Source organism: Sceloporus occidentalis, unplaced genomic scaffold (assembly GCF_023333645.1).
Source record: "Sceloporus occidentalis isolate IW3139 unplaced genomic scaffold, rSceOcc1.0.p SCAF_186, whole genome shotgun sequence".
In the NCBI taxonomy this organism is placed as follows: Eukaryota; Metazoa; Chordata; class Lepidosauria; order Squamata; family Phrynosomatidae; genus Sceloporus; species Sceloporus occidentalis.
The window spans coordinates 663783-676514 of NW_028317166.1; the positions used below are offsets into that span (position 1 = coordinate 663783).

Below are 12732 nucleotides of genomic sequence, written 5' to 3' on the forward strand. Positions count from 1 at the left end.
GGCCTTTATAATGGGAGATTACGCCACACACAAGATGGCCATGGGTCCAGAAAACCGGAAGACGTTCTCAGACTGGATTTTGGCGCCAAATTTGAATTTCATGCTCCTATCCCTCTGGTCCCTCTTTAAACCCTTCATCCCTCTCTCAGTCCTTACTTGTTTGACCTTGGCTTGTTTTTTGTTGATGTTGATTCTCCAGTATACTGACCTTGGCTAGTTATCCACTGATCCTTATTCCTGGTACCCTGACCTTGGCTTCTTGACCACGATTTGGTAACCACTGGGGTTGATATTGCCTGATATTGGTGTCTCCCACTTCGCTGTGGGTGTCCCTTTATTATTCCTCACAATCAAACCATAGAACTTCATCAACAAATATTATACACCAAGTATTCTGCGTAAATATAGCCAACTACAGTCATGCCAAAAGTTTTGAGAATGACACAAATATTAATTTTCACAAAGTCTGCTGAATGTTATGAAGAGTGATCAGATGAATTGCAATCAATTGCAAAGTCTCTCTTTGCCATTAAAATGAACTTAATCCCAAAAATCTTATTTCCACTGCATTTCCGCCCCGACCTGAAAAGACCAGCTGACATGTCTGTGATTCTCTCGTTAACACATGTGAGAGTGTTGACGTGGACAAGGCTGGAGATCACTGTTATGCTGATTGAGTTAGAATAACCAACTGGAAGCTTTGAAAGGAGCGTGGTGCTTGACATCATTGTTTTTGACAAAGTGAGCACTACCATCAGTCCTGTTTCATTCCAACAGTAAAGCATCCTGAGGCCATTCATGTGTGGGGTTGCTTCTCAGCTCACAATTTTGCCTAAGAACACAGCCATGAATAATGAACACATCCTTAAAGAGCAACTTCTCCCAACCATCCAAGAATAGTTTGATGACGAACAATGCCTTTTCCAGCAAGATAGAGCACCTTGCCATAAGGCAAAAGTGATAACTAAGTGGCTCGGGGAACAAAACATATACATTTTGGCCACGGTCAGGAAACTCCCCAGTTCTTAAGCCCATTGAGAACTTGTGCTCAATCCTCAAGAGGCGGGTGGGCAAACTTTAACCCACAAATTCTGACAAACTCCAAGCATTAATTATAAAAGAATGGGCTGCCATCAGTCAGGATGTGGCCCAGAAGTTAATTGATAGCATGCCAGGGCGGATTGCAGAGGTCTTGAAAAAGAGGGGTCAACACTGCAAATATTGAATCTTTGCATACATTTAATTGTCAATAAAAGCCTTTGACACTTATAAAATGCTTGTAATTATACTTCAGTATACCATAGTAACTAGGGACGCACCTTAACCGAAAATGACCCCCCACCTTTAAAAATAAATAAATAAAAAATAACCACGCTTTTAATAAAAGAAGGTAACACACCAAAATTGTACAAAAAAATCAATTATTCCACGACTATCCTGCTCTCCGGTATCCTGACCTCGGCTATTCCTACGACGATCCTGCTCTCCGGTATCCTGACCACTGCTCTCTGGACCATCCTTTGCCAGTCCTACCTGACTTCGGTGCCGTGACAAGGAGGAAAAAAAAACGTTAATTCATTTAAAATATAATAATAAAAAATCATTAAAATAATAATATAAATAATAATGTGAGTTGTGGTGTCATTGTGACATCACTGGCATGTTCAGGAGGTCCCTAAGAGGACATTTAACCATTTTTGTGTAGAAAAAAATATATATAAAAAATAAAATAAAATTAAAAAAAATTAATTAAAAAGATAATAAATAAAAAAAACCTTACATCCATTGCCCTAGCATAACATCTAGCCAGTATAACCCTCCTGCCTCCGTTCACAACCCCCAAATCGGTTAAGCCATAGGCATAAAAATTATACAAAAATGTACACCTTATAGTATGTTCCCTGGTGCTGGGAAAGTATGGAAAATCTATATAAATTAGGTATTTCTGAAATCAGGACACCTGAATTGACAAACTTGGAGGGGATTTTCCATCACTTTACCTAACTTTGTAAGTATTCAAAGGGAAAATTTAAAAATGTGTTTTGTTTTTCTGATTTTCGCTAGTTTTTACTAAATTTCTCATTCAAAATTTTTAGCTAATCGTCCAACTATGGTATCAAAAGAAAGCTCTATCTCTCCTTGAAAAAACAATATATAGTTTACATGGGTACACTATTCACAGGAAAAGAGAATAATCTCTGAACCGACAGCTCAAAAATGGCAAAATTGCTCCGGGCTTTGAGGTACCAAAAACCCCTGGGATTGAAGGGGTTAATAAATAGTTGTTTTTATTTAATTGAAATTAATTTAAAAGGACAATAGCGGTTATTACTCATTGTGCATTGTGGGACAATGGCTATTTTAACATTTTTCAGTGTTTCTGTTTAGCTGTGATTTTCTTCTTTCTCATTTCGTGCTCCCACACTTTTTATATATTGTTTTTTTCAGGACAAACAGGGCTTTCTTTAGATACCATTAATTTTATCATATCATCTAATTTACTATAAAAAAAAAAGATAAAATATGGGGATTTTTTGTTAAAAAATTACTTTTTCTCACTTTTAAAACAAAAAACTTTTACTCATCTGCGAAAACCTGCTAAATAGATTCTACTCTTTGTCCTGAGTTTAGAAATACCCAATGTTTTTATGTTTTTGTTTTTTTCTGCAGGTTATGGGGCAATAAGTACAGGTAGTGTTTTGTTATTTCAAAACCTATTTTTCCAAATCTGGTAATTCTTCCCCCCCATGTGCCATTTCGGGTATCTTTGAAGCCGGCCAATGCAATTTACCCCATCAAATCATATATTTTTAAAAACTAGACACCCCAAGGTATTTGAAATGCTGGTATTTTAACCCTTTCCATGCACTAATTTTACCACCAGCCTTTGTGAAACTTTGTGGTAGTAAATTTTTTTTGTATTTTTTTCACACATGTACTTCAGGTATAAATTTATCGCTCCTGGTATATGCCCATGTCAAACAACACCCCAATATGTGTTCAGTAACATCTCCTGAGCGCAGTGATACCCCCCATGCATGGGTTTGTAGGGTTATTTGGGAGGTAAAAGGCCACCTTTGTGAGGTGTGTATTTTTATGCCATTTAGACATCTGATCCTACTGCCCTCATGTCCCATATTTGGGACATCTTTGAACCCGGCCAATTCAATTTACCCCATCCACTCATGCATTTTTTAATACGAGACACCCTATGGGCATTTGTAATGCCAATATTTTAACTCTTTCCATGCTGGAATTTTTGTAAAGATAAAGAATTTAAGGACTTATTAAATTTTTTATTTTATTTTTTTTTGGTGACAGTGGGGCTTTTTACATGTTACCATATTATTTGTTTTAAACATTTTTTAACAATTTTTTTTTTTTTATTTTTTTATTTTTCCTAATCACTCAGTGAGCTGGGCTCCATTGACCTTGCATGGTTGGATGCAGTACCTGCATTCAACCTGCAGGAGGAGCTCGAGAGTTCTCAAGAGGGTCTGGATAGACCCTCTATGAACTCATATCTATTGTTGATGCCATCCTGTGAATGACGGCAATGTCATTTACAGGATGGCACTTGTGGTTGCTCCTCGGAGCAATCACAAGGCTATCGGGGTAGTGGGGTAGTGTTACTGACATGCCTCGATATCGAGGCATGTCAGCAACACCGTTTATGCTTAGGAAGCGATTCCGATCGCTTCCTAAGCTGTTTTAGCCGGGCGCCGCCGCGATCTTTGATGATCGGTGCGGCGGCGACCATTTTTCTTCCGGGGAGGGCTTTCCTCCCCGGATCCACGGTCAGCCTCACTTGTGAGGCTTCCGTGGATGCTGCAAAGCCGCCGATCGCGGCGAAAACGCGCGATCGCGGCAATGCAGCTATTTAACGACAGCCCGTACATGTACGGGCATTGTCGTTATCTCGTTGCACGGCAACCCCGTACATGTACGTGGATTGTTGTTAAGGAGATAAACATCCATCCTTATATGTTCGTGCATTGGTTAGTGGAAACAGTTGACTTGCAAGTTGTATGAAAATGCCACATAGCATGATAATGTATGAAGATATGGCAGCAGGTGTTAAAAAATTTTCAGTTGATCTATACATTTGCTTGAAATTTAACTTGCAGAAGTTTTACTATTTCAATGTATATATTAAGATTATAAATTGAGTGTCTAAAACAAAAGTATTTCTGTGTTACTTTTGTAGGTTTTTGAAGAATGGATTCCCTTTGTGCAGCAAATAGCTCCTTTGCTCTCAATCTCTTTAAAAGGTTGAGTGACAGTAATAATGCTGGCAATATGTTCTTTTCTCCACTGAGCATTTCCTCTGCTCTTGCCATGGTCTACCTTGGTGCTAAAGGTAACACTGCTGCCCAGATGTCTGAGGTACATTTTCATTGTTATTTATTCTTTTTGTGTTTAAGATATTTTTCAGTAGAAATTAGTGTAGATTTTTTTTTCTCGTGTCTACACTAACTATTTAATACATACAGTTTGTAGATTTACATAGCAACATCATATCCGACTGTATTGTACTATGGGAAATATGACTAACAAGTAGTGTGCTGTGCATGGAGAATTTGGATGAGTCTGCTAGGAAAAGCTTACAGTCACCACAAGAGCTGGTCTGGTCTCCATGTGGATTAACCTTAAAGCCAAAAGAACAATTGGCGTAAACTGTACTTCTATTTTTATTATTGATTAGAGGTTAATGAACACTAAAAATATGTCTGGAATTATCTGTTGCTTGAGCGTGCAATTGAATAGGGAAAGTCCTGCCAATTGTAAGGAAAGTTGTTGCGAGTTATTGCTTATTTTCTCATGGCCTCGCATAGTGTATGGTAAAGGTGGAAGGGAGGTGATTTAAAACAAAACTGAAAAATCTTACTTTTTCCTTTTCTGACAGGTGCTTCAGTTCAACAAAGCCAAAGATTTGCACACAGATTTTCAGTCACTTATAAGTGACATCAACAAACCCGGGACTGATTATCTCCTGAGAACTGCTAACAGACTTTATGGCGAGAAATCATTTACATTCTTAGATGTATGTTAAGTATTCATACTAACAAAACAAGCGTATTTTGGCCTTGAACCTTTTCCATGAATCAACTAAAATTAAAAATTTTTAGTTTTTTGTGTTTTTTGTGTTTTTTTTTAAATTATTATTTATTATTGTATTATGTAATTTGTAAAACACACCAACAGACAGCACTACAGCTAGGTCTTAAAGTACAAAATGTTTCCATTGAGCATAACTTTTGTATTCCTGACTGTATATCTTACATGTTATTAGGAATTCCTAGGATCAACTCTGAAGTACTATCATGCAGACTTAGAGTGTGTAGACTTTTCTGGAAAGGCTGAAGATTGCCGAAAAAATATAAATGACTGGGTGGCACAGAAAACAGAAGGTGAGGAAGTATCACAACTCTGTGACAAATTATGATACAAGATTGATTGTCAAACAATAAAATATTTTCACATTATATGATCAATGACTGTTTTCCAAATCTGCTCAGGTAAAATCCAGGATCTATTACCTGACGGCAGTGTGGATGCTCTGACGAGACTAGTACTAGTCAATGCAATTTATTTCAAAGGAAATTGGGCCAACCAATTTGATAAGAGTCAAACTAAAGAAATGCCATTCCGACTCAGTAAGGTAAGCGTATTTCAGACATCTATGTATAGGTTTATATCCTCTGTATTTATCCAATACTGGTTATTTTTTTTTCTTGATTTACCGTAGTTGATGGAAACTTAAAAGGCAGTAGTCGCATCTGAAATTAGACCATAATTCCATCAAAGCCTGAAAAACTACCACTTGTGTTAACTAGTTTCATTTATCTTTCATTACGATGTTTCAGTACTACATTCATTTCTCTTTTATCCTTTAGGATGCAAGCAGTATGGCTTTCTTTCCAAGCCATACCTTTCTATATGAGCTATTATTAGATATGGGAAAAAAAATCTTAAATGTATATATATAACATACGCTGACTAAGCTGCATAATGGATACCAAAAATGTTAAAATACATGTATTCCTGTGTATTAGGTAAAATATTGTTTTACTATTCCACTAATGTGTATTTTTGTTTTCTTTAAAAATAAATTTGTCTTTAAAATAGCACCAAACCTTTAGGGTTCGACCTATATTCGAGCCAATACGGTATTTGTTTTATTTGATATACTAGGACTGCAACCTTCATATCGCTTTCAAATTGCAACAGTGTTTCACAAAAGTGAGAAAAGTCAGAAGCCTAGGATATACCACAAGACAATGATCTTCCTGTCATTGCCCAATTAAACTCTTCTTGTAGTATGTGGTAAAAACTTTTTAGCATTTTAGGATTTCCACCAAGTAAAAAGCAAAAGTAAACATGTAAAATAGAAAACCTAAAAATTAGCCATGCATTTGGAGAATTGTCAATGTTTCCACCTTCCTTGCTGTGTTGTAATGGTTTTGCTCTTGATAAGTATTGACATTCATCTATTACTAGATTTATTACCAGCTGCTTAATTCTATGAAGTAATTTGTTAATTTGTTTACGAAATAATTAATTACACTTATTACCATATTTTGTATTTTAGAATGAATCCAAGCCTGTACAGATGATGTTCAAGAAAGCAAAATACCAGATGACTTATATTGGTGATTTACTGACCAAGGTTATCGAGTTGCCATACGTTAATAATGAGCTTAGTATGATAATAATGCTCCCCGATGAAATTGAAGATAACACTACTGGACTTGAAAAGGTAAGAAATATTTTTTTTATTGTGTTCTAGCCTTTGGTTCTAGGTTTCATATGATTATGAACCAAAGTTCTGTATTACTGGAGTCCTAACCAAGCAGCTTGAGGTTAGGAGCCCATATTATTGCCATATATCAAAGAACACTGAATATAGAGTTTTATCTCAAGTTAAGTTATCTAAATGTTCCAGTAAATATATGGAACATTATTAAGAGTTTTACAGTATGTGGGGTCTTTGTATGGATGGACTACAATAGGCACATCATTCCCACGTCGATGAAGCCATTGGTTTGGTAAAACGCTTTGGAATGAAGCAACATGCTGGATTTTATCTTGGTCCCTTATATCACGGTGTGACAAGGGTTGAGGTATGGAAGCTCCAATGCATAACCCAGCGCCCTATGTAGTGGTGATGGTATTTATGTGTGCTTTATACACTCTTACAACACTAAGTCTTTGTTTCTTTTTAAAATGTTGTGCATTAAAGATATTGTCTATGAATACTTTCTGTTTAATTATGTTAGTAAATCTATAATAAAAGAAGAGGAGAAGAACATACATTTTTTAATTGTTTTGCTCTGTACTTTGGGGGGGGCAACACTGTATGTGTATGTGTTGGTTTTACATATATTTTGTGTAGCTGCACATCTTTTTTTCAATATCTAGTGTAGACTCTATTTTGTTTTATTTGTATTGTATTGTTTCAAAAAGTATTTTCATTTATTCCTGTTAACGTTTCACAATAAATGTGCCAGACAGAATTAGAAGAGACTGATTTGGGAATTAGATGAACATCAAAAACTTACATTGATGCTTACCCAAGGACATTTGGGTTGGTTTAGAAGACTGGCGTCTTCTGATTACCCATAGCTGATCTTGCTTATGACCCTGCCCCTTAAAGACAATCCTCCTCAAACCTTAGGAGACTGCTGAAATTACCATGTGTATTCTCTTGAAAGCTAATGAAAAATACCTAACCTGCATTTCACTAGTTTTTTGGGTTTTTTTAGTTTTTATGTGACATGCAAAAACTAGTAGTTAACACAACACGATATATGGCCAAAGCTGACAAAACATTCAAGATTCTCCCTGGTATACTAAAAAATACTTTTAATCAACACCAGGGGGTCCCAAAGATAAAGGACCTATCTTAAATCTAATTCTTGGATAATTACATACTCTGTTTGCCGTGATGAATAATTTAAAATAGAATAAGGTGATAACCAGAATTGTGAAAGTGACTTTCAGGCATTGTAGAAATAGTCTCCAGCTATCAAATATCAAGTTAGCCCACACCAGCTCGTTTCTGGAGTGCTTTAAAGAAAGAATACAGGCAGAAAGCGTGAATGTTTACCTCTTGTTGAAGGCCAAGTAGAGTGGAAAACATAAAGGGGCCAAATGTTAAGAATTTTTTCTTACAATAAGTATTATTTTGCCAGTATGAAGATAATTAACATATTTTAAAGCTGATGAAAAAATGACAAGGTCTACTCCATATGCAAAACACATCTCCAACTATATAGTATGGCCTGCAGATGTTTAGATCAAGATTTAAGACATATGTTTAACCCTGGACTGAGATTTCTATGACGCTTAAGTTACCAATACATGGTACATCAACTTTGCCTGAGATGTGTATCAATGTTATCTTGACATTATGTTTAGACATACATTGCCTCCAATTAAACTACTCAATTACTGATAATTTAGTGAAGTCATAATTTGTAGCATGGCATTTGTTTACCCTACAGACTAAACAGCTTCCCCCCAAAAAAGGGTGGTTATAGTAAAACATTTCCTGGGAAAATATCGGACACCGTGAATCATCATGGCTGCAACCATCAGTAGACAGAACACAGAAGAAGTTACTTTGGCTTACTTGTATTTGCACCTTTGACAGTGCACCAAGGATGACAAAGTTTTAACATCATACATATAATTGTGCTAAAGGTTTTATTTTGTCTTGTTTTTCAGCTAGAGAAGGAAATAACATATGAAAACTTTTTGCAGTGGACAAACCCAGATATCATGGATGAAACTGAAATGGAGTTGTATGTTCCTAAATTTAAATTAGAAGATAATTATGACCTAAAATCTGTTCTTGTTGGCATGGGTATGTCACATGCTTTTGACCAAGGAAATGCAGACTTTTCCGCCATGTCTGCGGGTAATGAATTGCTACTGTCTAAGGTGGTTCACAAGTCTTTTGTGGAAGTGAATGAGGAGGGCACTGAGGCTGCTGCTGCCACTGCTGGAATCATGATGCTTCGCTGTGTATTGAGAACACCAACAATTGTTTGCGATCATCCATTCTTGTTCTTTATCATGCATGCACCTAGTCGTAGCATTTTGTTTTGTGGCAGATTTGCTTCGCCTTAAGATACCGTAAAGAGGAATGGAAAGGGCTGTCTTTTATTTATATATATATTATAGTAAGCATTCAATTGAAGTTCCTCTTCAAAAACAATTAAAGTCCAAAATTAAGGGAAAAATGCATGCGTTAATTATAAATAATACAATAAAAATTAAGTACTGTAAAGATCAACAAAGCTAATTTCACATCAAAGCCATTTCCTTATTTCACGTAGACAATGACTGTCAAGCTTGATGACCTGTGTAAATCTCTCCATTTATAGATTAAAAAAAAACATAGATCTGAGAACTTGATCCTAGTAAATGTCTGTAGTGTTTTGTAAGATCACACTATTCTCCTTGAAATATGAAGCTACAGCTTGTTTCGTCTGGATGAGTGATTGATATACCGAACAGTTAAATGTGGGAATAACTAGTACACTGAACATTCATATATTTGTCTGTGCAACGTTGAGCATGCACTACAAACAAAAGCATGTTTAACTTCTGCACTGTGGCCAAAGTTTAGTACATGGAGCAAATTCTTCACATATCAAATCTTCCCCAGTGGAACGACATTGAACAGTTTTGCACAGACTTCATGGGTGCATAAAAAGTTCTGCTATAAAGCCTGGTAAATGGAACATTGCAAACTATGATGAATGTTTGACACATGGAGTGTTCCAAACACTGAAGAAGGTTTGATACAGGGAACGTTCTGCACAGTGAAGAAGATTTGATACATGGAACATTGAGTACAGTGGTGATGGATGAGTAAATAGAAAAGTCTGCTGTAAGTTTCTTCTGTGGATACGTGGAACGGTCTGGGAAAAGAAGAATAGAAGCAAATTTTCCCTGCTCTAATGAGCTTTGGATATGCTAACCAAGTGCATAGAATTGTAAAAGTGCTATTCTTCACTTCTGAACTATTGATCCATTAAAATATTTTTACTATGGCATTACAAAATCTTAATGTGACATGTTTCTTCAATATTAAAAAAATATATATGAAGCTGATAATTGTCAATTATTACAATTAAATAATGTTTGACTTTGAGGAAATATATATGTCTTCATTTTTTTCTCTAACAAAATTAACAAAAACACATATAAAGGATGGACAACAAATAATGAGCTTGGGAAGAAAGATGATCTGTATGTGAATGAACACTAATACAATTTTTATTTCTTGTGGTCTGGCCATAGATTAAAATTGTAAAACTATAATCTTCCAATCAGAATGACACAATTTTGTAATTTAACTGTTATCGAACAATTTATCGATTTTTCCCCCCCCCCCCAAAATATCTTAATAATGTAATGCACAGTTTTCTTTGCACATCAAAAGACATGTAAAGTACATATTGGTCCTCCAACTGTATATTTCATGGACCACATATATTACAACTTGCTACTTGGAGCTTTTCCTTAAAAACATGTTTTTGGGGTTTTTTTTTTTTTTGCAATTCTGTGGTATTCTGAGTAAGTGACTGAGAGCTAGAGTTAACCCCGCGTATTAATGAGCCACCCATTCATGAACAAACTGAACTGGGCATGTGACTTTTAAAAATAAAAACAAATCTTTTCCGAAACCTTAAAGGAGACTTGCTTTCTCAAAACATTGTAGATACTGGGACCCTTTTATAATGACTAAATTAGTATGATTCAGTAATGTTATATTTTATGAATGTTACTGAAAGCGATGTTGGTTTATGGATATACATCCAATGCTAACTGTACAAAGCTGTGTCTTTTGTATTCAGAGCAAAGCGAAGATCATTGTATGCAGCTGATGGACTGGAGGTAAAACCAACGGTAGTCCAGTCTGATTGTAATCAGTTTTGTTAACTACCACTGGCATGGTAGAGTTGTTGGGGTAATAGAAGATCAATGTAATTGCGGAGGAGAAAATAATCTGGCCCAATAATTAAATTAGAAATCATTAATTTCTTGTAGTTTATAACATTTTGCAAATTAAAATCAAAATGAATGGAATTAGTATATTGAATACATATTCTGTATATATAAAACACATACATCCCAGTGCGTTCGGATAATAGCACAGCTTATACATAGTTAAAATACTTACCAAACAACAAGGATACTTGTGTCTGTAACTGCATATTCTGGATACTAATATGAAAATATGTGATAATATCTTATAAATGACTGTCTTGCATTACTGGGTGTTTGTATGAGAAATATAGTATTTATGTACCTACATTTATCTGGTTTGAGCAGGTTGAGTACGTTTAAATATTGGGATGTATTTGTTGTTTGATTTTCCTTGATAATCGACAATGTAATTTCCCTGCTCCTTATCAAACAATTAAGAAGATAATTCAGGTGTTCTCAGTTTATTTACCTTTATATCAACTTCAAGCATTAAGAATTGACAACTTCTGTTTTTCTTACAGCTTGAAAGGGAGTTAACCTATCTTAAATTCATGGAGTGGACTAACCCAGAAATGATGGACAGAACAGAAGTGGAGCTGTTTTTACCCAAATTTAAATTGGAAAACAACTATGACCTGGAGTCTGTTTTAAGCCAGATGGGAATGTCTGATGCCTTTGATATTGTACGATCAGACTTCTCTGGCATGTCAGGAAGCAATGACCTGGTACTGTCTAAGGTGGTACACAAATCTTATGTAGAGGTGAATGAAGAGGGAACAGAGGCTGCAGCAGCCACTGGGGCAATTATGATGCTTCGCTGTGCGAGAATAGTTCCAAGGTTTATATGTGACCATCCTTTCCTCTTCTTCATAATACATAAACAAAGTCGAAGTGTTCTGTTTTTCGGCAGATTCTCCTCACCCTGAAATGAATGAAAGTAGAATTAAGCTGCCAATGTTTTGCCGTCTTTCCCAAGTTTTATTATTATTGTAATTTTACCACTTATACGGTTTATTTCTATCTATATGTAGAATCTTTACTGCAGTTTGAAGTATATTAGCACTTTTCTGTACAGATTCTTACTCCACTGAATAGCAACCAACTTATAATTCAGAGGCTCAACATTTTGTGCTCTTAAATGCACCTTAGACTTTTTCATATCTAATGAAATCTATATATTGAGTTTGATGAACTAGGGAGAAGGTGGTATGGGTACACTAAATCATTCAGTTACAGTTAGATTATAAAATGTTTTTAACATGTATGACTGGAAATTGAATGTTAATAGATGGTTGAGACAGTTTGGCAGACAATCCACCATCTTTCTAGGGGTTAAAGAGAGACTTGTTACTGTTATAGGTTAAGTAACCCTACTGGGATCTATACGCTTCTTCTACTTGTGTCTTAAGGTCACAACCAACTTGAATGAAATGTTTTTGGTTTTCATGCACAGATTGTGACATCACTTCCCAATACTGAATGCCAAAAAGTTTTGCTGTTGCTTAAAATATACAATTTGTATAAATATCATACTCTATCCTATGTGTCTGTTACATTTTTAACAGTCCATCAAATTTCAGACCATTTTTTCCTTCAGTAAAATATAATTTTTATACACATTCTTTAGGACGTAATGATTCCCAGTATTTTACTATACAATGTATTTATTCTAATTTAGTGTTTCCTAATGCTACTTTTTTATAGTTACATTTCTATTTGCAGTGGACT

The 12732-nt window shown here is 35.5% G+C and overlaps 1 protein-coding gene across 4 annotated transcripts; it reads left to right on the forward strand.

Moving 5' to 3' along the window:
* Positions 1–3547: 3547 nt before the first annotated feature.
* On the forward strand, positions 3548–11930 carry LOC149278667 (serpin B6-like). 4 transcript variants are annotated; one of them, XM_089501901.1, is made up of 7 exons: positions 3548–3558; positions 4218–4386; positions 4907–5044; positions 5294–5411; positions 5520–5662; positions 6593–6760; positions 11526–11930. In XM_089501901.1, the coding sequence occupies exons 1-7, from the start codon at positions 3548–3550 to the stop codon at positions 11928–11930; spliced, it is 1152 nt and encodes a 383-aa protein (XP_089358027.1). The 4 variants fall into 4 exon arrangements, with proteins under 4 accessions (XP_089358027.1, XP_089358028.1, XP_089358029.1 ...); XM_089501902.1 differs by lacking the exon at positions 3548–3558 and having other exon boundaries at positions 4219–4386; positions 5520–5668; XM_089501903.1 differs by lacking the exons at positions 3548–3558; positions 11526–11930 and adding an exon at positions 8731–9135 and having other exon boundaries at positions 4219–4386.
* The last annotated feature ends 802 nt before the right edge of the window (positions 11931–12732 follow it).